This window comes from Excalfactoria chinensis, chromosome 7 (assembly GCF_039878825.1).
Source record: "Excalfactoria chinensis isolate bCotChi1 chromosome 7, bCotChi1.hap2, whole genome shotgun sequence".
Classification (NCBI taxonomy): domain Eukaryota; kingdom Metazoa; phylum Chordata; class Aves; order Galliformes; family Phasianidae; genus Excalfactoria; species Excalfactoria chinensis.
This window is the reverse complement of record NC_092831.1, coordinates 8,193,525-8,218,809: the sequence shown is the minus strand read 5'-3', so window position 1 is coordinate 8,218,809 and position 25,285 is coordinate 8,193,525. Positions and strand designations below refer to the sequence as shown.

General features: G+C 49.5%; 1 protein-coding gene across 4 annotated transcripts in view; it reads right to left on the bottom strand.

The window, feature by feature from the left end:
- HEG1 (heart development protein with EGF like domains 1) overlaps window positions 1–25,238 on the bottom strand; it is a 34,890-nt gene extending 9,652 nt beyond the window's left edge. The window contains exons 1-16 of one of the 4 annotated variants that reach the window (XR_011904311.1): window positions 24,829–25,238; window positions 14,729–14,938; window positions 13,936–14,229; window positions 13,194–13,484; window positions 12,541–12,819; window positions 11,902–12,225; window positions 10,823–11,128; window positions 9,731–10,048; window positions 8,836–9,138; window positions 7,988–8,314; window positions 5,875–7,242; window positions 4,090–4,209; window positions 2,841–2,935; window positions 2,566–2,624; window positions 2,047–2,160; window positions 589–723 (exon numbers count right to left, since the gene is read on the bottom strand). Coding sequence is in view for 3 of the 4 variants with exons in the window: in XM_072341858.1 (XP_072197959.1) it covers window positions 589–723; window positions 2,047–2,207; window positions 2,566–2,624; window positions 2,841–2,935; window positions 4,090–4,209; window positions 5,875–7,242; window positions 7,988–8,314; window positions 8,836–9,138; window positions 9,731–10,048; window positions 10,823–11,128; window positions 11,902–12,225; window positions 12,541–12,819; window positions 13,194–13,484; window positions 13,936–14,229; window positions 14,729–14,938; window positions 24,829–25,012 (4,774 nt within the window). In the remaining variant the exon portion in view is untranslated. Of the gene's footprint in view, window positions 1–588; window positions 724–2,046; window positions 2,208–2,565; window positions 2,625–2,840; window positions 2,936–4,089; window positions 4,210–5,874; window positions 7,243–7,987; window positions 8,315–8,835; window positions 9,139–9,730; window positions 10,049–10,822; window positions 11,129–11,901; window positions 12,226–12,540; window positions 12,820–13,193; window positions 13,485–13,935; window positions 14,230–14,728; window positions 14,939–17,896; window positions 17,951–23,174; window positions 23,210–24,828 lie in introns of those variants that run through there. The other 3 variants (XM_072341858.1, XM_072341859.1, XM_072341860.1) reach the window with 3 other exon arrangements.
- Between the last annotated feature and the right edge of the window lie 47 nt (window positions 25,239–25,285).

Here is a 25,285-nt window from a genome sequence, read left to right as displayed (position 1 = left end):
AAACGCACTCTGACTATTGGCACAAGGACAAAGGCCTCGTTTAAGATGTAGCAAAACAAATTTCATGATCTGAGGAGTAGCTAAAAATAACATAACCCCGAAGCTTAAAATTTCTATCAGGAACCCAGTTGAAAAATAAATTCATAACCATTTTCAGATACTTGCTTATTTAAAAAATAGTGAAGATGTATTGATATAAGCTCGTGAATTTAAAGCAATTATCTGAAGTTCGCTGAGAGTTCAGACAAAATCAAAACAGGCAGAGCTGCACGTCATCTCTGCTCTGTGCCACTGAGCTGAAGCCCAGAACGGTCAGGCCCCCTTCTCCCTCTTCTGCACCGTTGTTACTCACAGCATGCTCCAGAAAAGGATAATATTATTCCAAGAGAGAGACTGCACCTCCAGAATCTGCTGAAAAGTCCTCTAGCCGACTAAAAGAAACTTGAGCTGCTGATATCTATTTATAATATCAAGCTTCTTGCACACACAGTGATGTGCACGGCACACAAGCACAAATCATTGCAACTGACACAAAAAGATTAAGCAAACTCAGGCCAAAAAAAAAAAAGGCTGCATGAAGTGCAATACCTCTGCAGGAATGGTCCATCTTATTGTACTTGAAGTACCCGCTTTTGCACTGGCAGAGCGCAACCCCATCAAAGTCGGTGCACTCAGAGGTCTCCTTGTCACATTCGGGGTCCTTCTGCTTGCACAAGCTGCCAACTGTTGGGAACACAGAGCCAACATCAGCACGGTTCTCTCTGAACACACCAGCATGCACATTAGCCTTCCCCAGGCATTCCATTCAGCTCATTTGCTACTCTCAACTCTCTTTCTCTCTTTTTGTAATAATATTGGTTCCATTTTGAGATGGTCAGAATCACAATATGCCACAATTTCATGCATATCTACCATCTTTTGTACAGGCAAATGGAATGGGGGAATAATGAATATTTCAGCTCAGAGGCTGAAGGGGAAATTAAAAAGAAAAATTTATTTTGGCTCAAGCAGAAACACATCCCCCCTCCCCCCCCCCCCCCCCCCCCCGAGCCTGCTCAACAAAACCACTTTTAAGGTTATATCTAGCAAAGCATTTTGCTCAGCCCAAAAGAGCTTCTTCCATTCCAATATCAAGCACTGCCGTTTCCTTCACTTTTGAAACGCAATGAGACGGTTCTTTCACTTACAGTACTTTGAAGCAACATTTTACCTTTAGAAATCAGGTTTATTGGCATGAGCATTCAGCAAAACTGGGAGCGAACAATGGAAATTGTGTCACACGATTGTGACACAATGGAAATTGTGCCACTGAGACTATGTATTTTACTGGGAAGTGGAATAGCTGGAACAAGCAAATGAAAGCATACCCACGAGAAGCAGGAACTTGTATGGGATGTGTTTCACTCACTTGGAGCTCCCCTTTTGCATCCCCCTCCCTGTTGGGCACGCTATTTATCCTTAGATCTGTCACCTGCTCTTTAAATACTCACCCATGAATAGAATTTGTTTCTAAGTTATTGAACCTGAGGTAACCACTGGATATGATTTTGAGCTAGCTCAACAGAATAATTGAAATTAATTCAGTCCACAGCGGTGAGGTGTGGCCTTCAAATATGGCATATTGAATGCCTGGACAAAGTCCTGTCCAGCACTGACAGCCTTCTCCAGGCATCTCTGTCCTTTGGCAGGCAGAGGACTTGGTAGAAAGGTGGTTCATGGACCAGAAACTCGTGAAAGAAAAAAGAGTGACCCATTTTTGTGCCCCATTGTTTTCCAACTCTTGGCCATGTTGGTGGAATAAGACATCTCCAAGAACCATGCAGATGTGGCTCTAAGGGACACAGGGTAGTGGGCATAGTGGTGATGAGCTGATGGCTGGAATACATGATCTTAGAGGTCTTTTCCAATCTTAATGACTCTATGATTCTATCTTAAGATGATTCCTCTTGAAGTGAGGTGGAAACTTGCAGAGGAACTTTGCTGAATGCCAAAATCTCTCTATTTTCTGAATGGGCTTAAATCAAACAAATCTGCCATGCTGTTTACCTCTGTGGAGTGGTTTCAGACTGGAGATGAACTGGCAGGGGTCGGGGGGAGATTTGCAAGCCCGAATGTAGCTTTTCACGGTGCCGACAACATCGTAGAAAGTCACGTTGGATGCTAAAGAGAACGTGGATTGCACTGAAACATGCACAACATTTGCCTCCCTAACAGAAAACAAAACAAAACAGCCCTGAGTACCACGGGTCAGTCTGATTTCATGGTTAGTATGTTAGCAACCTGCTAGTTATTAGTACAAGCAATGCTTACATAGACATGATATCACACACATACTGAAAAAGCTGTCTGAGGCAGAAGATCTGTAGCTGCTCAGCAAGCTCTCCCCAGTAGGAGGACTGGGATGGATGGCCAGGGTGCAAAGGCATTTCCTGTGCCCCATGCTGCTGCTGGGCTTGATTTCATTAAGCACAGTGCCACTGGATCAGACTCAGAACGTGGATCTCTAGCTGAACAACCCAAGTATTCGCATGGTACCATTCCTCACTCTTCCTTGTGGCCCCTTACCTGGTGGCTTTGACTGTGGAGTGGTAGTACCCAGGCAAGCCCGACAGAGAGGCATTCAGCTGAAAAGAAGAAGAGAGTTGTTGGAATGGAGCAGCACAGCACCCAGTAGCACCCCCAGCCCCAGGACAGTCCCCAGGTGTAGGTGGGTGGACAACCTGGATGGTTTAGAAAGGCTAAATCCAGACCAGAGAGCCCTGTGTCTGCTGTCACAACCATAAGGGGAGTGACACACGAGGACCCGAGCAGTGTTGCTACCATCCCACAGGGACACTCACCATCGCCAGGATTTCACGCTCCACTTGCAGGAGATCTGCATACTTCCCATGGGTGATGTTAAGCTTCAGGGGGACCTGACCTATAAATATTCTTACTAAAAAGGAGAATAAGACAGGTTAGTTGGAATACGTGCCTCCTTTCTATAAGCCAAAGCAAGCAGCACTTACTCATTCAGAAGGACGCCTGAACACAGAGAGAGATGGGGAAATTCAGTGGCAAGATGGTTTCAGGTGCCAAAGCTAATTTATAGTAATTTGGGGTAAATGCACCGAATCTTTTGCCTCCCCCCCCCCCCCCTCCAGTGCAAGGAAAGCAAACTGACAAGTCAAGATGAAGCACTGCAGAAAGGACATTTTCCTTTTTCAAACTGCTGGACAGAATGAGCAATGATGTTTGAAAGGAGGCCTGAAATATGCATTTTTCCATGCTTAGAATTCAATTTGATTCATGGCAACAGAATGCAATAATCCAAGTCGTCCAGACTCAGAGAGATAATATCCCTAAATCTTGTATTAAGTATCATGAGATAGTCAGTGGAAATGAGAACTCAGAGCTCAAGTTTTATGTTCCACCAGAAAAACAAATACAGTTGCAGATAATGTTGTAAAGCTTCCAATTCTTTCCCATTCTTTCCCATCCTCAGAGCCTATCTTCACCACAAATTTTGTATCAGACAGCTCTAATATAACAGCTTCTGGTAGAAATGAGACTGGAATCACCTTCACGGTATTTACATAATCTGCCTGTAGCCCAGTCCAAGGCATAATCAAAACAACTCTCTAAATTAGAAGCTGACACATTCCTACAAAAAGAAATGTTTCAAAACACCCTTCAGGGACACCTCAGCCAAGTCGCTCAGCAACATTTCCATGCCGTAATCCTCGCTGATTAAGGGTCAGAAGAAACACCAGCAAAACAAATCCCCCTTCACAATGGGGCATTATAAGTCCTTGGGATTTCAGTCTTTTAATAGAAAAGGAGGGGGCCAGAACCCAAGTCCCAGATAATAATTGTGCTGCACCACAAATGCAAAAGGTAGGAAACAAGACCTTGATCTTACAAAGGCTTTCACGGCTGCTTAATTCCATACAGATGGCTGAGCCCACTGAAGTCAGGCTATCAGTAAAAGTAGTAGCTGGGAGGTACACAAAGCTCCTGAACTTGTCTGAGCCTGGGTTAATTTATTTTAAAAGATTGCAGATCATTTTCTCCATCATTTTCCCCATTTTTTCGCTTTTGTTTTCTTACCTAAATTGCACTTTCCTTTTTCCATCTCATATCCAAGAGGGCACTGACAGACATAGGATCCACGGGTGTTGTTGCAGGTGGCCAGTGCAGGACAAGGGTTGGAAAGACATTTATCCACATCTAGAAAACCACAAAAAAAAAGACCAGCCTATAGTTGCAGGATCACAAACATGAACAACTGCTAAAAAAGATCAACTTGGCTCCTCTTCTGTGACCCCCTGAGCATTATCAGATGATTCACTGCATCATTTGCACTTACTGCTTATCCTGTTCTTAATCATTCTGCTGGAGCTACAAGAATAAACACAAAACACTTTCTGTTGAATATTCATTCAGAAGCCCTTGGGACCCCGTGTTGATCCATGCTAATATTAACACCCAGCCTGCCTGCAGCACTGCTCCTGTAACCCGGAGTGCTTTTCAAAGACACGCAATGCTACAGCAACGGATGGCTGAAGAACCATGCAGCCCTGCAGTGCAGACAGCCACAGCTGACCCCCAACTTGGGACACACAATGTGGGATTATGCCTGTGCTCTGGGCTGTCTGGCCTGGCTACCTCGCACCGGTGAGGGACTGAGCTAGAAACGAGTGACAAAAAATCCACTCCCCTAAAGTTATTTATTCTGTACGAAGCCATAGATTTAATTAATATCAATCATTTGAGAAATAACCTTTAAATACCTAATTACTGGTGGAATATACGCTACTGTCGGTATTTTAGCAAGATTAATGCAGTCAAGTATACACAATATCCTACAGTGGCATTAGGGTCAGGCTCCTGAACTTTAAACACAGAATCGATTTCCATTCATATAAAGCAGCTCAACACATTTGCTTAGGAAGATAAGCAGCCTGGCAGTAGCAACAAATCAAATCCTTTGTTCTTCTGCAGGGCTCTTTGTTGATAGACTCCTTGCAATGCAGTGCAGTCAGGCATTGCCACCTCCATTCTCCTGCACCCCAAGAGCCTCCAGTCCCTTCTGCTGGGCAGGAAAACATCTGCTTATTCAGTACCTGCATATCTCTGGGTGAGAACTGTGCCTGAGCACAACCTTTCCACCTCTAATAGAATCATAGAGTGATTTTAGTTGGAAGGGATCTATAAAGGCCATCTGGTCCAACAATAAGGACACCTACAGCTCCATCAGGTGCTCAGAGCCCCATCCAGGCTACGTATCAGTATGGATTCAAAGAACACTTCTGGATCACAAGGTAACGAAATGCAAATCCAGAACAGTTGAATAGCACGTGCCTCTCTTTCCCAGGCTTGGTTATCACAACACACTCAGCAAGACCATGGTGTGTAACCTACCAGGAGAAGTGATGGGTCCTCAAGGAGAAATTTATTTAGTGAGATGGGGAGAGAACAACCATAGGTCATAATAACAGAAAAACTTCCAACAAAAATACCGAGTGCTGGCCAGTTGCCTTTTCTCATAAGAGAGATATTGATCTATTTTCCATGACAAATGTAAAGTACATCCTGGGCTTACCCAGAAGGCCATCAGCTTGATTTTTCTTTGAAATACCCAAATTTCAGCTTAACATTTCCATCAGAAACCTTCACCAAAATGTTCACTTTTTTTTTGTTGTTAGTTTTTCCAGCAGCTCAGCACAGTTGTTAAACCTCTATCTTAAAAATACCGGAATGGAGACAGAATTCTTATCCTCAAATCCTGCTTACAATGGACTTGTCATATATGCATATGTAACCCTTTGAAGACCCTCCATGTGAGACCCAGTTGTTGTTGGCCCTGCTGCTGAGCACTGTTAGACGTATTACCTGTTGCTGGAGATGTTGATCTCATGGCAGCTGTGCTACTTGATGGCAGGATGGTGGTTGGTTTGGTAGAAGTCAATGTAGTTGTGCTCACAGCAGTCTTGCTTATTGGATGCACTACAGGAGGGCTCGTAGCAGGGATGATTCCCTTGGTGACCTTACTAGGCACTGTAGTGGTGGGACCCACAGATTTTGTGCTTTCACCAGTAGTATAAATGTGTTTAGTGGTAGTGGGTGTTGGACCTCTGTGGGTTTTTGTGGTGCTAGCATCACTCAGGGTTGGCTGGCGGCTGCCTGGTGTTGTCAGTACAACAGGTTTCACTGTAGTCAGTGCCACAGCAGGGACAATGACACTGTGGCTTGTTGCGCTTGTTGAGGTACTGAGGAGCACGTCTGTGGGCTCAGTCTGTGGGGCATCACTGGCTGTGATGAGCAGAGGTGGTGGTGTTGCCTTTCCAGAGCTACCCCGTTGGGAAGTAGCACTCCTTGGTGACATGGTTTCTGTTACCGGTGTGGCAGCAGACATGGACACAACGCGGCCACCGAGATGCTCCATGGGTTCCGTGGGGAGAGGGAGAGACCTGGTCATATTGAAGGAGGTGTTGTTTTGGGGTTGGTGTGTGCCACTGTGCTTGGTGGCCTCTCGGGATGAGCTCCCAGCCACTGCAGCTGTGGAGGGCATCCGCCTGGGTGCAGCTGTAGCTGTGGGGGTGCTTGCTGGGCCACTGTCACTGGATTGTGAGACAGATGACGGTGATGAAAACAGAGGCAATAAAGATACTGAAGAATAAGATGGGGAAACCAACGAGGAAGTGGGTAAAGAGGATGACAAAGCCTGCAGAGGGGTTGAAGATGCTATCGCAGAGGAAGAGAGCGGCTCAGATGTCTCTGATGTTGCAAACAAGTAAGTTGGTGGTGATGGTGATGGTGAGCGATGCAGTGATGACACTGAGGAAGAGCGTGGAGATACGGATGAAGATGGAGATGATCTGCCAGTGGGCAACAACCTGGAATCAGTGTCAAAGACGGTTGTATTTTGTACGTTGCCTATAGAAGCAGAAGTCAATGGTTTGGAAGAGTGCACCAGCAATGGCTCTGTCGATGGCTGAACAAAACTGCCATCGCTGGATATATTGTTCTTCCTGTCCTGTGCCACAGGAGATTTCGATGAATCAGAAGGGTTGGAAATTTCTGCAAAAAACGTGGAACTTTCAGAGGAATCAGCAGAGGTGCTGCTGTTTGAGATAGACAGGAGCGTCCTTTCTCCTCCTCTGGTGTACACGGTTGAAATGTATGTGCCGTCTGTATGAGAAACTGAGGTCCTTTTCTCTGCATCATCGCTGCTGACTGGCTGATGGCTGCCTGTAAAGCCTGCAGTAAAAGGACAAAATACATTAGAATGACAGAAAAAAAAAAAAAAAAAAAAAAGCATTTTAATATCATATTGGAAGTATTTGAAATATACATGAAATGCTCGTCTGTAAAACTGGACCATACTAAAAAATAAGAGCATCATCTGAGTGTCGTTACTGATCTACCTCCTTGGCTCATTCAAAAATGGTAAACTCTGGCACATAAAGTAACCATGAAAAATGCAGGTTTCTTTAAAAAAACCTCTTCTTCCAGCACTGCTTTCCTAATGTGACTGAGCACTTATTCCATGATATTCTGTGGGAAGCTAAGCTGCAAAAGTCATCTTTATCTCTCGATTTACAAAACTCATATCCTCTCCCTCTTATCCTCCATTCCAAACCAAAGCATATCTTTGTTCTTCAGCTGGTTTGCTTTTAGGCACAGTGAACTTCATGCCTCTGTAGGATGATATTATTGCATTATGTTAATTTGCATCTTATCGTGAACTCATTGAAAACTTTGCAGTCAGGAAATCCTAAATGAGTAGCATATCAGCCTACAAAAATGCAGATCATTTAGCATCAACGGAGTAGTCAATCTTATACTACAGGTTTCAGAATGCATAGATAACTTCAGCAATCACTACAAATAAAAAAGAAAGGATATTAAAAAATAAAAATCTGATTTAACTCTATAATTGATTCTCTGTAACAGACTCTAGAATTCATGCTGAAAACACACACATGGGGACGCGCTAACTTACTTGTGAGATCATTTTGGAAAGACAAATCGGTGAGTAGTTTGGAAGAATGGGTGAAGAGCGTCTCTGTCGCAAGGCTTTCACTGCCAACCGAGGTGCTGGCCATCCCACTCTGCTCCACTGACACCATCTGAGTTGGATCTGAAGCTTTAGTGGTCTCAGTGTAGGAAGCAGAGCTCTCTGTGCTATGGGTCAGCACACTGATGGTCACCGGTGTCCCTGCTCTTCCACCAGCCAATGTGGCTGCACTGTATGCAGGATCAGTGTGGGGGCTGGAAATCGCTTCCTCCATACTTGAGCTGCTCAGCGAGTGATGGCTGCTTCCCACAGCTGAAACAGGATCAAAAACTGGATATGTGATTTTACCACCTCAGATGGGAGAGCACTTGTGAGCTACACAGTAATTCCAGTTTGAAATGAAGGTAAAGGAAATTGCACAGATAAATACAGGTAATTTAGATCTTGCATGTCTATCACCTTAAGTAATGATTTAACAGACCAAGTCTTCTCCAAAGGAGGAAGACAATTTAAATATAAAGGGACAGTCAGTACCATTAGAGGCACAGTGGCATATTTAGGCTATTTATAGTTATCAAGCCAACCCAGGTAGGTAGTAGATAACAGCAAGAAGGTATAGCACACGTTTCTGAGACTGCTTCAGTTAATCACCCACAGCTGCAGATACACAATACTAACAAGTTAAATCACGACAGCTTATAAATATTGCCCACAACACCTGCAACAGCTCTGAACAGCACTGGAGGGAACTTGGCCCCATGGAAGAGCCAAGGGCAGCGGAAGGGGGGTCTTGTCCTAATTCAAATACTATTGTGGAGCTCATAAAGACTCACTGGAAGGTTCAGCAGCCGAGAAGTAGGTGGACACCCTGGATGAAAAGGTGACCTCAGGCTCTGTGTATGCTGTATGGCTGGAGGAGACGTGTTTGCCTCCAGGCCATGATGGGGAGGATGGGATGGAACTGGAGTGGGGCTCCCTGGCCATGTCTGGGTGAGATGCAGGGCTTCCTCCCACTGTGCTCCATGTGCCATGGTTAGCTGCATCCTGAGATGTCCTCTCCTCACGGGTGGATAGCACAGTCAGAACATAAGTAGTCTCAGTAGGAACGCCAGAAACATATTGTCCTCCCTCTGGAGCTGCAAAGCAGAGATAGACATACATACATATATATTTATATTCTATTAATAACAATTTTGAGGCCTCAGTGAGGGCCAGAATCTGAACGTGTTCATTCCCAAGGGGATGCTTAACAGGGAGGAAGGCAAGCAGCCCAGACAGTGTTGCCTCCAGCAGCACATCCTGCAGGTCAGCACTTCTGTCCTGCTCACTGCAGAGGTGCGAGCTGGTGGCCATCAAGCTCAGAATGCACCCACTCTTGGAAAAAGACAGAATTTTAAAGGCAGATGGGGAAAAAAAAAGACATGCTTCAAAACATGTTGAAATATTAAGAGCTGGACGGTGGGAACCCAGTTCTTGGTCTGAGGGTGGAGTTCAAACGGCTGCTCCATCACAGTCTATATGTGTGGTCTTGAAAAGCTGCTTGGCTGGCTACATCCTGACAGGAAAAACTCTGCCTTGGTGCAAAGGCAAATAACTCACCAATCCTGCAGTGCTCAGTCTCCCCTTGCTACAAACAGGGGAGATTTCAATGGGAAATGTAGCTTAAAACCAAAAAGCAAGGGTATGAACTTGGGTGAAAACCCAAGTGGGCAAACCCACAAAACCCACCTGAAGAACTCGGTGAGGATGAAGGCACTGAAACACCAGGAGGAAACACAGGCAATGGCTTCGTTGGAAGCTCAGTGAGGTCAGCATCACGCTGTGAGACATCTCTCTGCCTGCCTGGCTCTGTCACAGAAGACAGCAGAAGAACCACGTCCAGGGAGCTGGTGCCAGCTGGAGCGGGAGCAGAGCTTCCTGCACTGGTGTCTACCACGGGCTCTGTGGTCATGTTCCCACTGCTGGTGGCCATCACTGAGCTGGGTGTGCTGGTGACAGAACTGTCAGGCAGGCTTCCTCCCCTGGCTGAGGTTGTGGCCCCTTCAGCTGGGAAATAATGGTACAAAATAGATTTATATATGTTAAAGGAGAAGCAGATGGGCCCACTCTCTTCTGTCTCCACCCTCAGGCAGACAAAGTGGGTACAGACATAAGGCAGAAGGAGACTTAAATGTGGAGAACCCTTTCCGACCCAATGATCTGGTGAAAGGCTTCTCCCATGACTGCACCCTGAAGAGGGCACCAAAAACAAGAGGTAGGAGCAATGGTGTGCTGAAAGTGAAATAATCCTCCACAATGCCCCAAAGCATTGCCCAGCACCTTCATGAGAAAAGGAGGCTCGTGGGAGACCTAATTGCTCTCTACAGCTCCCTTAAAGGAGGTTGTAGTGAGGAGGAATCTCATGCAATCTCTTGCATGAGTAGTAGTACTCTTGTAGTGAGGAGGAATCTCTTGCAATCTCTTCTTGCAAGGAACAAGCAACAGGATGAGAGAAAATAGCCTCAGATTTCACCACAGAAGACTCAGGTTGGATATCAGGAAAAATGTATCCACTGAAAGGGTTGTGAAGCATTGGACAGGCTGCCCAGAGAAGCAGTAGAGTCACCATCCTTGGAGGTACTCAATATGTAGATGTAGTGCTTGGGGTCATGGGCCAGTGGTAGACTTGGCAGTGCTGCATTAACAGTTGGACTCCATGACCTTAGAGGTATTATCCAACTGAAATGATTCTGTGATACTAACATCTCCCTCACCCCTCTCTGCACAGAGTGGGTACCCAAGGCCTACAGGCTTTGGCCCCCAAGGATGGCCTGAGCTCACCTGTGGAAGCACTGCTCGAAATGGCAAGCAGTGACCCTGGGGAGGATGCAGTGGCCCCTGTGCCACCATCAGCCCCTGCTCCCAAAGGCTGCCCAGGAGACAGGGTCCAATCTGGAGGGTTGATGGTTTTGGCACCAGAGGTGAAAATCTCTGCCGGATGAAGCAGGGTGGTGCTGGCAGGCAGAGACCGCAACGTCCTCCCAGTGCTTCTGGTGGCTATGGCGGACATGGAGTCACTGGTGGCATGGAAATCACTTCTCTTCTCTGTGACCAGGGTGCTAAATGGCATGTGGCTGCTCCTGGAAGCTGAGGTATGATAAAGAAAAAATTTACAAATGCATAAATATAAGTAAATGGATGAACTTTCTTCTAGAACCGCTCAGAAACAGCAAATACATGCATAGGTAGAAAATACACAGAAATTTTTCTTGTAAAAAAATGTGATTTGATATCACAAGAAGTGTTGTTATGTATAAACTGTTGAACTGCTACTACTACTACACCTTGCACTTGATTTCACCATTAAATGATTGAGGGCACTCCAAGCTGCTAGAACAAACACATCTCATAACAAGCCCAAAAAGCCTGGAATTCAGCTCAGACAGGGCACAATGCTGAGCAGCAAAGCTTTCAGGGAGAACAGGTCATGAAGGAATGGGCTTTAGAGGGACTGGATTTCTTCAGCACTGCAACCAGGTCCAGGAGCAAAGAACAGATCAAACGACCTGAGACCACATACAAATTGCCTTAAAGCTGGTTTGGTTTTTGGGAGGCAGCATGGTCCAAGGGGAAACATCGCAGGATCAGAAGTTGGGTCCCTGGGGGCTACAATTGAATCCCACTTGCTTAGTTCCCATGTTGAAGAAATAGCGATAGCAACTGGAAACGGCAAAGAGTTTCAAAATGATCTGAAAGTGAATTTTTCTTGGCCCAAGGAAACTTTCCATATGCGTGCCTTTTCTGTAAAAACACCAAACCAAACTTTCTCCTCCTTAAAAGTATATTCTATGCAGTTGTAATACATTTTGAGATGTGCAGGTAGTGTAGGATAAAATAACCATCCTTCTTTTATTCCTCACCTATGGAAGGGCCTTCTGCAGGAGAGGGAGAGAGCGGCAGTGAAGGCTCTGCTTCAGACTGGCTGGAAACTGTGGACCCAGGCACTCCATGGGTCTCTATTACAGAAGAGGCAGGTGATGATCTGACAATGCCTGAGGTCCCGGTCACACCACTGCTGGAAGCAGAGAGTCCTGCTGCCCATCCACTGCTGTTTGTGGCAGACCTTGGAGGTCTCCCCCCGCTGCCAGTGGCTGTGGCTGAAATGTAAGCACTGGTGGCAGAGGACATTGAGGTTTCTTTCTCTGTTGTTGACGTGTCAGTTGGCTGGTGGCTGCTTCTGACACCTGAGATACAAGAAAACCAGATTTGAACAATGCATACGGAGTTACACATGTGATGGGTGATCTTTATATATATGTATATCCTTATAAACAGCAACTGCTTTTCTCAGTATGGAAGTTTCAAGTAGGCCACCAGTATTTTTCAGTTTTTCAACTAAAAGCTGAACACTGCTCCCAACCTTCCCCCAGTCCCAGTCCCAGTGCAGCTGTTCATCCAGCACCCACTGATTGCATTATCTACAGGACAACAACACAAACTCAGCGATGCAAAACCCAACTCAACCACACAGCAGCCACCCTTCAGAACAAACTACCTACCTGCAAACGTACGTCCGGAGGCAGAGTGCGAGCTGGCAAGCAAAGGTTCTCGGGGGTGTGTAGTGAGGTCTCCCTGCCAGCTGCCAGCTCCGTGTGTCCCAGTCCCCAAGGAAGACAAAGTGTCCCCTGAAATGCTGGTGGTATCAGGACTGGCAGCAGAGCTCAGAGAGGAACCCAGTGTCCCCACTGTCATGTTATTGAGCACATTGGACACATCTAAGTGCAGCATCGCCTCTCCAGCAGTTGGGATGCTCCTGGGCTCTTGATTGTTGCGAGAGGCTGAAAAAGGAGAAAAGAAACAGAAAACTGCATAAACTGAAACAGCTGGGAAGGTTTCATCCCAGCAGACAATATATGTGTGAATATTTACTACTGGGAAATCATTAGGGCAGGGAAAAACCAATCTCCACATTGGAACTCCTGAAGTAATAGCTTGCAAAATTCTACTGAAAGTTTTCAAAGAAAATCTATCCTCCTCTTCCAACTAGAATAATATTTATCCATACTTTCATTTCTGTGAAATGTTTTTAAACGTACAGAATGTGCCAAGTACAATATTATTCCTCCTTTCTTTAAAATAGAAAGGATGTATTTTGTTTATAAAGACTCTTTAAATAATGTTCTGGCTTATACAGCTAGCCATCAAAACTCACGCGTGGAGGCACTGCTCGCGTCGGCAAGCAGCAGGTCTGGGGAGGACACAGTGGCCCCGGCTCCCAAAGGTGTCCCAGGAGACAGAATCCGGTCCAGAGGGTCAATGGTTTTGGCACCAGCAGTGGAAATCTCTGCCAGATGGACCAGGGTGGTGCTGGCAGACAGAGACCGCAACGTCCTCCCAGTGCTTCTGGTGGCTGTGGTGGACAGGGAGTCACTGGTGGCGTGGAAACCCCAAATTCTCTTCTCCAGTGATGAGCCATAGGATGGTTGGTAGCTGCTTCCAGTGGCTATGGTACAATAAAAGAGCTGGATTTGTGTGTATGAAATTATAAACAGATGGATCTATTTTCTTCCCAGATGCTTACACTGCACGTATGCATATTAAGCAAAGGAAGCTTTCAATCTGGACAAAGTGCTCTTCTGGAAAGACATGAATCTCCTCCATTCAGGGTGTCCCAAGTTACTGCTCATGCAAGATCTATGGCCCACTGTCACAAAAGCACTGCACCAAAACCCCCATGGAAAAGCCTACAAATGGTGGAGCAACCCAGCTCGCCCAATGAAAAGTTACAACAAAAAGTTGTTTATTTTCCACCCATCCTACTCCAAATCCCAACAGCTTGGCTCTACCAAATGCATGCAAAACATAGCACTGGTTTAAGAAAGCAAAAGCTACACAGAGGCTTTCCAGAGACGTTCTGAAGCTGTGACACAAATGTGAGGACCAGCAAGGCTCACCTCTGGAAGTGTTTTTGGAGGCAGGTGATCCTGTGAGCTCAGGGCTTGTGGAACTCTGTGCAGCATCCTCAGGATGCAGTGTGGTGCCTCTTACACTGGTCTGGGTGCTGGGAGCATGGGGAGAAGAAGGGGGCTGACCTGGGGAGCTGGGCACAAGGGTGCTGGGGAACACGCTGAGGGCTTGTGATGCTGAGGATGAGGACAGAGATGGTTCCAGTGTCAGTGTCCTCTCTGTATCTACAGGGTTACCAGGAGAAGCCAGTGCCCTCCTGCTTCTCTCCTGGCTTCCAGCAGCTGCAAAGAGCAAGGGAGAAGAGAGAAATTCATCTTCCTGTTGACCAGGTTGGGGTTGCAGCAGACTCACCCATAGTGGTACCTGGTGCTACCCTATAGGGTCACAGCAGCATTTCTCACATTTCCTGTATTTATCATAGAACATACTGCCAGAGGGGCGGCTGGGGACAGAAGGTTTCCATCACCAAAACATGTCAGCATTCCGAAATCTGTCTGCATTTGTGCACAGCAAGAGAAATCCAGATTTATTGCAAACCACTAAAAACGTGCAAGGTGGGGAGTGCTCTGCCAGAACACCCAGCAGCTGGCAGCCAGGCATCTGTCTGGGATGTGCTCCTGCTGCAGTTCTCAACCAGAAGAACTCAAGGAATTAAAGAACTGAAGTCATACTCTTCACTCATATCTCAGTGAGGCACTTATCTCACCCAAGGGTGATAAGGAAAAAATGGAAACAGGGACAGGGCAAGCAGCACGTGGGAATTTAAACATCAGAACTCACCAGGAGGGGGGCCAGGGCCAGGGGGGCTGCTCCTTGTACATCCCCCTTGTTGCAGGGAGAAAGTCCTGGTGCTGGCAGACGGAACAGTGTGCTCTGCCCCTTGCCTGGTGCCAGGCAGCACTGTGTTGAACTCCATATCCCCCACAAGAGAGCTGGAGGTCTCCATGGCCACATCCAAGCTTCTTCTCATCTGATGGCTGCTGTCGATGACTGAAAGGAAGAGCAAAGAAAAATGAAAATCCCATCGGTGCTGATGTGTGAGGCCAAGCTCTGAGCTCATTCGCACTAGAGAAGGTTCCGCATAATCATAACACAGCCATGACATTTAGTTTTGGATCCCCACCAGTGTAAATTGGATTGACTCGTGGTGCCAAATGTCAAAACCCACTGCTGCGTGCAGGAGCAATGGCATTCAGCACCCCCACATGTTTTGTGTGCATAAGGAGGGATAAATCTTTAAAGGAGAGCAACAGTAAAAAGCCAGGCTCCATGTGCCCGTCACAGGACAAAGGGAAGACATGATGGTGTGGATCACCCCAGCATCCCATGCTCCATAGCCCTTCCAGAAGCATGCAGGTAGTCATGAGCACAAGTGCCCCTGGTGCAATTTCCACTCGTCTGAAGTCCCTCTGAAAATGACAACAAGCAGCATAAGCCTCAGCCCCAAACCTCCAGCAAACAGCCTCACATACAACATGGGGAACTGGCAGAAATCAGCCAGACACTGACCCCTATGTGCTCCAAGCACATCCCACCTTTAAACTTCACATGACCACAGCCATCAAGAGAAATATCTGTCTCCCAGCCCAAAGCTGTCACACCACTTGTGGGACCAGTGTGTGCATTTCCCCATTAAAACTAGCCCTGATGCTCACCAAGCAGAGCGAGGCTGTGAGAGGCTCTCTTTGCGAGCAATAGCAAGGTGGCTGGTTTGGGGAGCTGAGTTACAGCACAGTCAGGACAAACAGATCAGATTCCAGCTGATTTCCCAAGGCCTTGGGTTGGCTGAGTGTTGTGAAATGGCAGCACAGGCTGCCCAGGGAGGTGGGCAGAGCTTGAGTTGGGTGAGACCTTTAAAGATCATCTGGTACAACCCCCCTGAAATAAACAGCTCCAACTGGTGCTCAGAGCCCTGTGCAGCCAGACCTTGAATATCTCCAGGGACGGGGCATCTACCATTTCTCAAGTGCCTTATTAGAAAACACATTTTCCTTATATCTAATCTAAATCTCCCCTCCTTTAGTTTGACACTATTTTCCTAATCCTACTGCAGCAGACCTCGCTAAAGAGTCTGTCTCCATCCTTCTTACAGCCCCCTTTTAGATACTGAAAGGCCACCCTCAGCACTCCCCACAGCATTCTCCTCTCCAGGCTGAACAGCCCCAGCTCTCAGCCTGTCCTCATAGGAGAGGTGTTCCATGCCTGGCATCATTTCTGTGGATCTTCTCCAACAGCTCCACGTCTCTCCTGTACTGAGGACTCCACCTCTGGATGCAGTGCTCCAGGTGAGCTCTCACAGCACAGAGCAGAGGGGCAGGATCCCCTCTCTTACCCCTTCGATGCAGCCCAGGACATGGTGGGCTTTCAGCACACTCTATGGGCTCACATCCACGATTCTATGCAGGGACAGGTGGTGAAGGCTCAGCTCTGGCTGTGTCCTCAGCCACAGAACAGCACAACACCTAAAACTACAGCACTGCAGCATCTCACAGACATCCCTGGTTCCATCCCACACTGAGTCGAACGCAACGCAACGCAGCCTCCTCCAGCAGCAACGTGGCTACAAGTGCAGAGCCCACATCTGCGGAGTTGCATCATCTCAGCATCACCCGAGGCTCGGGGTGGGGAAAAAGTCATCTAAACTTAGAAAACTCCCGGCTGGCGGGAGGCAAAGCCGAGGAAGGAGCGCGGGCTCGGCAGGAGGAGGAGGAGCGGGGGCACGGCGCTGCGTGGGGAGCGCGGTTGCGGATGTCGGGATCATGGGCGGAGGCCGCTTAGGAGCCAAGCGGGGTTGTGCGAACAAAAGCTGCAGCCCTAAATCTGGACCTTCCAGGGAGCACTGGGATTTTCAGTTTCCTTCCTTGTTCTTGCCCTGAGAGGAGCAGCTCGAGGAGTGGGGGGAGGAGGAAAACCGGAGCTTAAAAAAATGTTCGTGCTCGAGAGCGGTCAGCTCAGCGTAAACACGCCGATAATGTTGCTTCGAGCAGGTCCCTCGTGTGCACTAAGCACGGGAAGAATGCAAGAGGTTTTTCACCACACGCGCTTAACCCTTTTCGCTAATTCTTTCAGCATCGCAGCCACTTTCCCCCTCCACGACGAGAAATGAGGAGGAAGGATTTATCTGGCCACCAACTGCTCCAACCCAACGCAGACGGGGCTTCACTCCAGCCACAGACCTTGTGGGTTTCAAGGCCCTCAGTGTGGGCGGCAGCAGCTGGGATGCCGGTGGCCCATCTGTCTGTTGGTGTCCATCTGTCCATGCTGCTATGGGGGCAGATGCCTGGGGGCTCAGGCTGCACTTCAGCCCTGGGGCTGCACAATCACCGAGGATGAAAAGGGTTGGGTTTGCTTCCTACCCTTTCTAATACCTCAGTGGTCATGATTCCAGAGGCCTGTGCTCAGAGTTACCGTAAGAAAACCAAAAAGTTCAGTAATTCCTTTTAAAAGCAGTGCCCTGCAGCGCAGACAGAGGGTACTTGGAAATCAAGAGCACTCACAAACCAGGGACCGCCTCTGAAGGCCAAGGACAAAGCCCACACCATGAGGACAGGATGCTGTCCTGCTTACCCAGGGCTTTCCAGCCTGTGCATTTAGTATTCCAAACAGTGTTCCAAACAGTGCCAGAACCACCCAGCTCCCAGCTCCAGCCCAGGAACCTGCACCTTCTGCTCACCTACTTGGACAATCTGGGCTTAATGCACAGGTCTCTGGGAGCCACGCTGGTGGTCATCATCAACCCACAGTTGGAGCAGCACCCTGAGCCTCTCTCTAGTCAACGGCTATGGCTTCCACACAGCTTTAGGCAACTGTATTTTAAAAAGCCCTGTTTTACAGTCGAGCCTTTGGAAAACACTCTCAAATACAAATCTATTTCTAACAAGCTCCCCATACCCTCACACAAACCCCGGCAAAACCCCCTGAAGCCAAAAGCACGCAGCTGGCAGACACCTCATTTCCCTCTTTAAATCCTTCGGGCTGCTCCCTGACAGCAATGCACCAGGAAAAGTCACCCACGCAGCAGCGCTCCTCACTCCTCTTTCCAGGGATTTAAGGTCCCCCTGGAGTGTTCCTAAGCAAAGCCAGCAGTGTGGGCAGGGCCCTACGCGACCCGACGTCGCTGCAGCGTTTGCTCCCATCCGAGGACAGTGCTGCTGGAGACCGTCAGACGGCACAGGGAGGAAGTCTGCTGGCAGGGCTCCACCGCAGCGCAGTTGCTAGGTCACTGGAACAATAAAAAGGCAAGAAAAAACATCCTGGCTGCAAAAAAGAAAAGAAAAAAATATATATTGGGGGGGAAAAAAAAGGGAAAAAAAGTGAAAGAAAATAGCTATGGCAGCTCCATGAGCGTGCACAGTGATGGTGAGGGGGGGATGGAATGAGTTGGCTGCGCAGGACAAGGCTGCTGCTGGCTTTTATGGGCTCACAAGTTCACTTATAAGACAGCCCTTCCTCACACAAATAAGGAATTAATGGAACCGTGGAGTTTGCCTGCAGGGTTTGCGATCGTTTGGAATCTCACCCAGGGCTCACGAGGACAATAGTTCAAGGGAAGGTGACCCTGCTGCTGGCAAGGCCAGATTAATTACCCATCGAATGCTAACGAGAACGCACAGCCTCCCTGCAGCACCCAGGTCCCAGCAGCTGCCCCACACATATCCGTGGCCATTGGGGCAGAGGGGCTGCTCCGAGGTGGGGTGAGAGCAGCTCACGCATTGCGGGACTCCACTTTGCTTTCTGAGCCTTGCACTTCATTCAGGGCCAGGAGGGAGCATTAGCTCATTCCGCCTGACCTCATGTGTAACAGAAGTCACCAAGTGCAGCTTATTTACTCCTAGCATAAGCTCAGTGCCTTGGATTTGATTTAAACAGGGAAAAAGAAGAACCAACCACTGGTGCTGGTGGGCTGGACAGTGGGGCTGCTTGGTTTGGAATGGCATGGGGGTAGGAAACATGTGAGCCCTTCTACCAGCATATGGGCTGTGCCCAGAGTGGAGGACAGAGCAACAGCCACAGAGCCTGGTTTAAACCAGAGCCATGGCAGTAGCACAAGTGGATTGGAAAGCATGGAACAGGGGTTTGGTGCCACATTAGGGCTTCAATAGGATTGTGCTGGGTTTTGGATCGTTTTATCTCTTTTTTGGAGGGGCTTTTAAAGCAGCATCACACTGGGAAGGGAGGAACTTGTTCACTCATTGCATAGGAATGGGCTGGGAGCACACAGCCAACCTGGGAGCTGAGGGCTGCAGACGGAACTGGATGGGGGGAAGGTCCCCAGGCCACTGGGCTGGGAGCTCCAAGCCAGGACTTTGCCCACCATCACTGCACTACCACTGAGACCTGTGGATTCCCTGGTTTGGGGCCTGCACAGTAACCAAGCCCTGTAGGTGGTGAGGGTCAGTTTACCCACAGCTCCAGCATGGGGCAGCAAAGCAAGACCGGTGGGGCTGCCCATACCCACCCCTCTGAAAACACCTTCACAGTGACCGTGCCCCCTGATCAAGTTTCCGTCCTAAGAAACGTCCCTTTCAAAGGGCTTTTATCTGCAGGGCTGGCTGCTGCTTTCACCCCACAGCCCCATTCTGCATCTGCTGAAAGAGCCGATAACATCCCCAGAAGAATTAACATTAGTTCTGTAACCGAACCCAAATCCAACAATGATGAATGTTCTTTCCTTTGAGCTCTCCCAGGCCCGTACCAGGGGTGAGGAGCTCTCTAAGGATGCCTTTGTGAGCTGCAGCCACCGAAACCCCGCTCCTCATCCTCCAGACACAGAGACAATTGTGCCCAGCTCCAGCCCCGAGATAAAGGATGAGTTACAAGAGCAGGACTGTGCTCCACAATCGCGGCCCTTGATCACAGGGATAGAGAACCACACGGTTTGTTTGCCAAGGTTTGCACTCCTGGCCGTGCATTGGCACAGCAGCACCTGGCACAGTTCAGTGCATTCCTCCCTTTTGTGTTACCTCCTAAACCACCTCGTCAGCTCAGGAGATCTCACAACTATGCAGGGACAAACCTGGCCAGCACTTGTATGTCTTTCTTCCCAGAAGCTTTAGCTACCAGCTGCTATGATTTCCCTGATAAGAAAGTGTTCTCTTACCAATAATGGCACAGACGCAGCCAGACCACTGCTCAGAGATGCTGAGAAACCCCTCCACAGAGTAAATGTTTGAAAATGCAGTAGATAACCATCTTTGGGGTGATCCTGCAAGGGGAGATGGCTTCAGCTCCCTTCCAAGCCCCACCTTGTGCTTTTACAGAACCAAAGCCCAAACCCTTCCAACACCTAAACTCCAACTTACACTCACCCCAGAAGCACTGTTCTGCCCCACACCAGCCCTGCTGGGCTGCAGCAATGTGCCACCACCACCCCAACCCCACACTATTCACCCCAGCCCCAGCACAGCATGAGGTTTCTCATTGCTCCTCGGGGCTTCAGAGATTTTCCACTGGAGGAAGGGTGTTACCGGCAGTGTCCCGACAGGCGGTGACGCGGGTGATTGTACTATGCAGCCCCCAAGTTCCTCCCATGGCAGCAGAGGCAGGGTGCTGTGAAAGCTCCTGAGCAAACACAGAAGCAAAATGAAGCCCTCCTTTGCTACCATGGGTCCACAAGAGGCTGCCCAAGTACCCAAAATCCCTGCACAGAGTTTCCTCTGCAGTCTGGAGATCCCAGAGAGACCCACATAGTGGTGGAAATGAAAATGATGTCCAAAGCATGCAGAAGAACACAGTGACAGATGTCCCAAAGGTGCATGTGCTGCCATGGGGGTGTCACAGCAGCCACCCCACAGCTTTGGGGAGGTGCAGGGAAACACTCCTCAGCCCCTCCCCAGCTAAATCAGCTTCGAGTCAAAAAAGGCCATTTCCCTACTGCCTTCATAGCCATAAACTCCTTTCTCCCTCTTTAATGACAGCCCCAGGTGCTGGCTGGGCCTTTTGGGACAGAAAGCCAAACCTTCTGCAGCTCTCAGCACAGATTTCTGGCCATTGTGCAGCATCACCCACAGCCGAGGTGCTGACAGCTGCAAGGGAGATGCTCACAGCACCAGCTGCAAAACCAGCTATCAAAGGACTCAGCATCAGGACAGAGCAGAGTATTTGTGCTCCCTATGCCCCCTGAAGAGACCTTCCTGCATGGAGGACAGGCGATGCCAAACGCCTTCATCCAGAGCCACAGCACCACTGGACTGGATGTGGACACCAGCACCAGAGGAGATGAGTTGGCTTGCACACTTGGTTCACCAAATAAGAGCTATTCCTATTCCTTGTTAGTTTTATATCGGTTTATCATCTCTTTCTCTCTAACAACCCTAAAAACAAACTATCTTCTGCCCCACTTTCACACAAGTGGAATTCTGACCCCAGCATCTCCATCAACAAAACCCTGCAGGGTTTCACCTTGCTCCAGCTTTTCAGGATGGGCTCACCATGCACAGCACCAAGAAAAACAGGAGGGAGGGGATGAGACCCAGCATCCCAACACCTGCATTACAGACCTCACCACTCTGACCCCAGCACAGGTCTTCACTGTAAGCAAAATTGGTTCTTATCCCTGCTTTCTCTTTAGCATCCCACTTTGACAGCAGCATTTCTATAGCGCAGGCAACAGCTCCGAGGGCAGCCTGGAGGAGCTGGAGTTTACAGAGCTTCCTTTACTCGAGGGAACTGCATTTTTCTAAGATTATATTATAACTTGGGCTGGCCGCTCAGTAACGCAACATCATTTCCCTTTTGGGTGGGAAAGTTCTCTCCTTGTCCTCTGATTCGAATGATTTCAGCCCAAAAGGATGAACGTGAGCTTTCTGCATAATCAAAGAGCCGTCAGTCACAGCAGGATGCTATGGTACAGCACAGGGCATTAAAAATGCATGGCTGCTTCTGCACACACATTGGCAAAGAGGGCAAGAGGGAAGGGTGGCCAGATGCAACAAACCCACACTCAGAGGATCGTTAAGGTGGGAAATGACTTCTAGGATCACTAAGTCCAACCACAGATCCATGCCTGCTGACCATGTGCCACATTGCCACATCTCCTCCAGGGATGGTGACTCCACCGCCTCCCTGGGCAGCCTGTGCAGCATCACTGCTCTTCCAGAGAAGAAGTGTTTCCTAACATCCAACCTGAAGAGGCCAACCCCCTCTTCACCACAGCCTACTTTAAGGCAGTTGTAGAGTCATAATGTCTCCCCTGAGCCTTTGCTTCACCAGCCTGAAGAGCCCCACTTTCTACTGACAGCCACCCATAGACTTCATTCCCTCCCTGAGCCTCTGCTTGTAGCCCTCTTGCACCTGCTCCGGATGAATATCCCAGCAAATCAACCTCTAATATTTATGGAAACAGCAAATTACAATGCAAATGTTGCAAAAACTGCTCAGAGAACTAAAAATTTGAATTTGTAATCAGGTCCGTATCCACTGGAAATTGGATTCTGCCTTTTATGCTCAGCTGATCAGGAAAAAGAAAAGCACATTGTGTGACCTACATCTTCAATGGGATGTAAATAACAGCCCATGTTTGGGATACCGGAGGCTCGTGACAAGCTTGTCTACCAGCTGCAGGCCTTGGATTATCTATTGCACAGCATCAGGGGAATAAAACAAGTGAGCGACCTTTAAGTTTACTTGGAGCAACTTCTGATCCCCTGGATCAATCTGCCCCTAAAGCTTCTTTGCACCACTCCAACAGCAGAGAGGCACTGAGACAGGTGCCAGCATGTGGCCGGCCCTTCCATCCCAAAGCCATTCTATGATCCTGTGATCAGACTCACTAGATAGAGTTGCAGCCTGGAAACATTGGGAAAGGTTTCTGACCCTAAAGTTGGGATCCCTAACAGGAGAAGGAAGCACATTGCACTATTGCAAGGATGGGGAAGAACTTCATTCCTCTAAACCAAACACTCCATCCCAAAACTGGCATCCCCTGGGGAGAGGGATGGATGCACCATGGGCTGCAGCCACACAAAATAACTACAGCAGACAGGATGATCCTAAAGCAGTGATTGCTGCTTGGGAAGAGCAGCGTGCAAAAGGCTGCCCAAATGCTGTGATCCTGAAAGGTGTGGAATGACTCTGGTGATTGCTGCAGGAAAACTGAAAAATCCAGGTGAGTCCAGCACAAAAGCACGTCTCCCTTCTCTCTTCTGTCTTCCTGCTTTCATTTTTTTGTGTGCATGCATGTGTGCTTTTTCATTCACCCAACCTGAAGGAGCAATGGTCAGCTTACCCAGATCCACAAGCCTCTGAGTCTGCAGGACGAATGATGCACCCACCCTCCTGCAGCACCAGCTGTGAATGAAGCAGCATCCGGCACCTCTCTGCATTGCTGTGACTGTATGGAGCCGCCTGGTATGCAATGGGAAGTCCAAGGCACTTCTGGAGGCAAAACACCACTTTGCTGTGAAGGGACTTCCTTGAGAACACCCCATCCCAGGCAGTTCCTTCCCAGGTCGTTCCTGACCTCATTTCCCAGCCTCACGGAGCCAATGGGGCTGGCGTCCTGCCGGGCACAGCAGGGTGTTATTCCCATATGTGAGATGGGAACGACGTACTTCTGCTCCTCGTGCTCCGCAGGGACTGCATTAGGGGCTCAGTGCCACCTCTGTCCTACTCTCCTTTGGAAGGACTCCTCGGGGCGGTGGAAACATTGGCAGGATTCAGACCACAGCGGTCCCTTCTGTGCCTACGGCTCGGACTGAGGGCAGCTCAAGATATCCCATCCCCAGCACCAACCCCTGGTGTACAGCATGGATCTGTGACTCACAGTGACCCATGGCAGCTGTTAGCACGCGGCATCACTTGTTGTGCCATTTGTTGTTATCGCTCCTCCTGGCTCAGGGCTGATGAGAACCATGAACCACCTGTAGCTGTAAACCTCACACCCGCACCCTTTCCTGGCTGTGGGTTGGAGAAAGCTTTTCAGGCTCCAGCAGAGATGACACGTCCCTCCGTCGGTTCTCAGGAGTCATCAAGGTCACAGGAAAAGACAGCAGATAGGAATCTGAGATGAAATGGAGCACTTTTTGCTGTCGACCAAGAGATCTGCATGACTCACCAAACAGCAGCTGAGGACTTGTGCAGGTGGTTGCAGAGTCCATCCCCCTTAGCCTGAAGCAGGTGAGCAGCACTGGCCTGGAAGGAGCCCCTTGTGCCTCCGTTGCCAAGTTGGACAGCCCCAGGTCCCCTTCTTTGCATCCTCATGGTCCCCACATTGCTTGCACCCCACTGGAGAGCAGCACTGACCCAGCCACACACCCTGGTTACCAGCGACAGTGTGATTCTACAGCATCACACTTTGGGCACGTGAAGGTAACTCAGGCATTACAGTTTCACCACATTTCTTGATGTTTGATAGCTTGAAAAAGTGCAAACTTAGCCACAAAGCATGGCATTCCCTTCCCATCAGGAACTAAAAGCTGAGGTTCGTTGTGCCCATCAGGCAGGTGTGCAGCAGCACATCCTCAGGCACCAGTGCTCCCAGGGCACTGCACCGTACCTCCTCCAGCAAACAAGTAAACCCACTTATGGGACGACAACTGAAATGAGCTCTGCTTTTCCTGTGCAAAACGCAGCCTGCCCTCTGCTTGCCCGTGCTGGAAGCAGGCTCAGCATCACTGCCAGAGCAGCTGCACGGTGCGGAGTACCGGGCAGGGGGTGCAGCAGTGGGGAGGCTGCAGGAAGACTGGAGAGGGCTGGGTGTCGGCGGGCGGGCACCCACGCAGCCTCCGAGCCCACTCGCTCCCAGCAACGCGTTGACGCCTTCCCCCGCACGTTCCCTTAGCAAACCCGAACCACCCTTAAGAACACGGGGCCGTGCAGCTCGGGCAGCCCACGCGTGAAGCAGGACCCGACACGCCGACCATCCCCGTGTCCCCACTCACCCGGGCGGCCGTGTCCCGCGGCGGGAGGCGAGCAGGGTCGGCCGAGGCGGCTGCGGGGCGGCTGCGGCGGCGGCGGCGGAGGAGGAGGAAGGCGCCGGGGGGGAGCGAGGGGCAGCGACCCGGCCGGCGGAGCCAGCCCGAGCCCCAGCAGCAGAAGCAGCAGCAGGGAGCAGGCTGCCGGCATGGCGCTGGGGACGGGACGGGGAGCGGGGTGTGCTGCCGGGGCTGGAGGGAGCGGCTCACATGCCCGGAGCGGGGCGATGGGGAACGGAGGAAAACGGCAGAGGGCAGCTGCCCCGGGAAGGGGGCGGCCGCGGTCCGGCCTCAGCAGCGCGGGGTGCCCATGGCGGCACGGGGGGGGCCCGGCCAGCGGCAGCCTGCGGCCAAGTGCCGGCGCCCGAAAGTAAAAGGGCAGGCGGCCGAGGCTCCTCCTCGAGCCTGACATCACCCGGCGCGG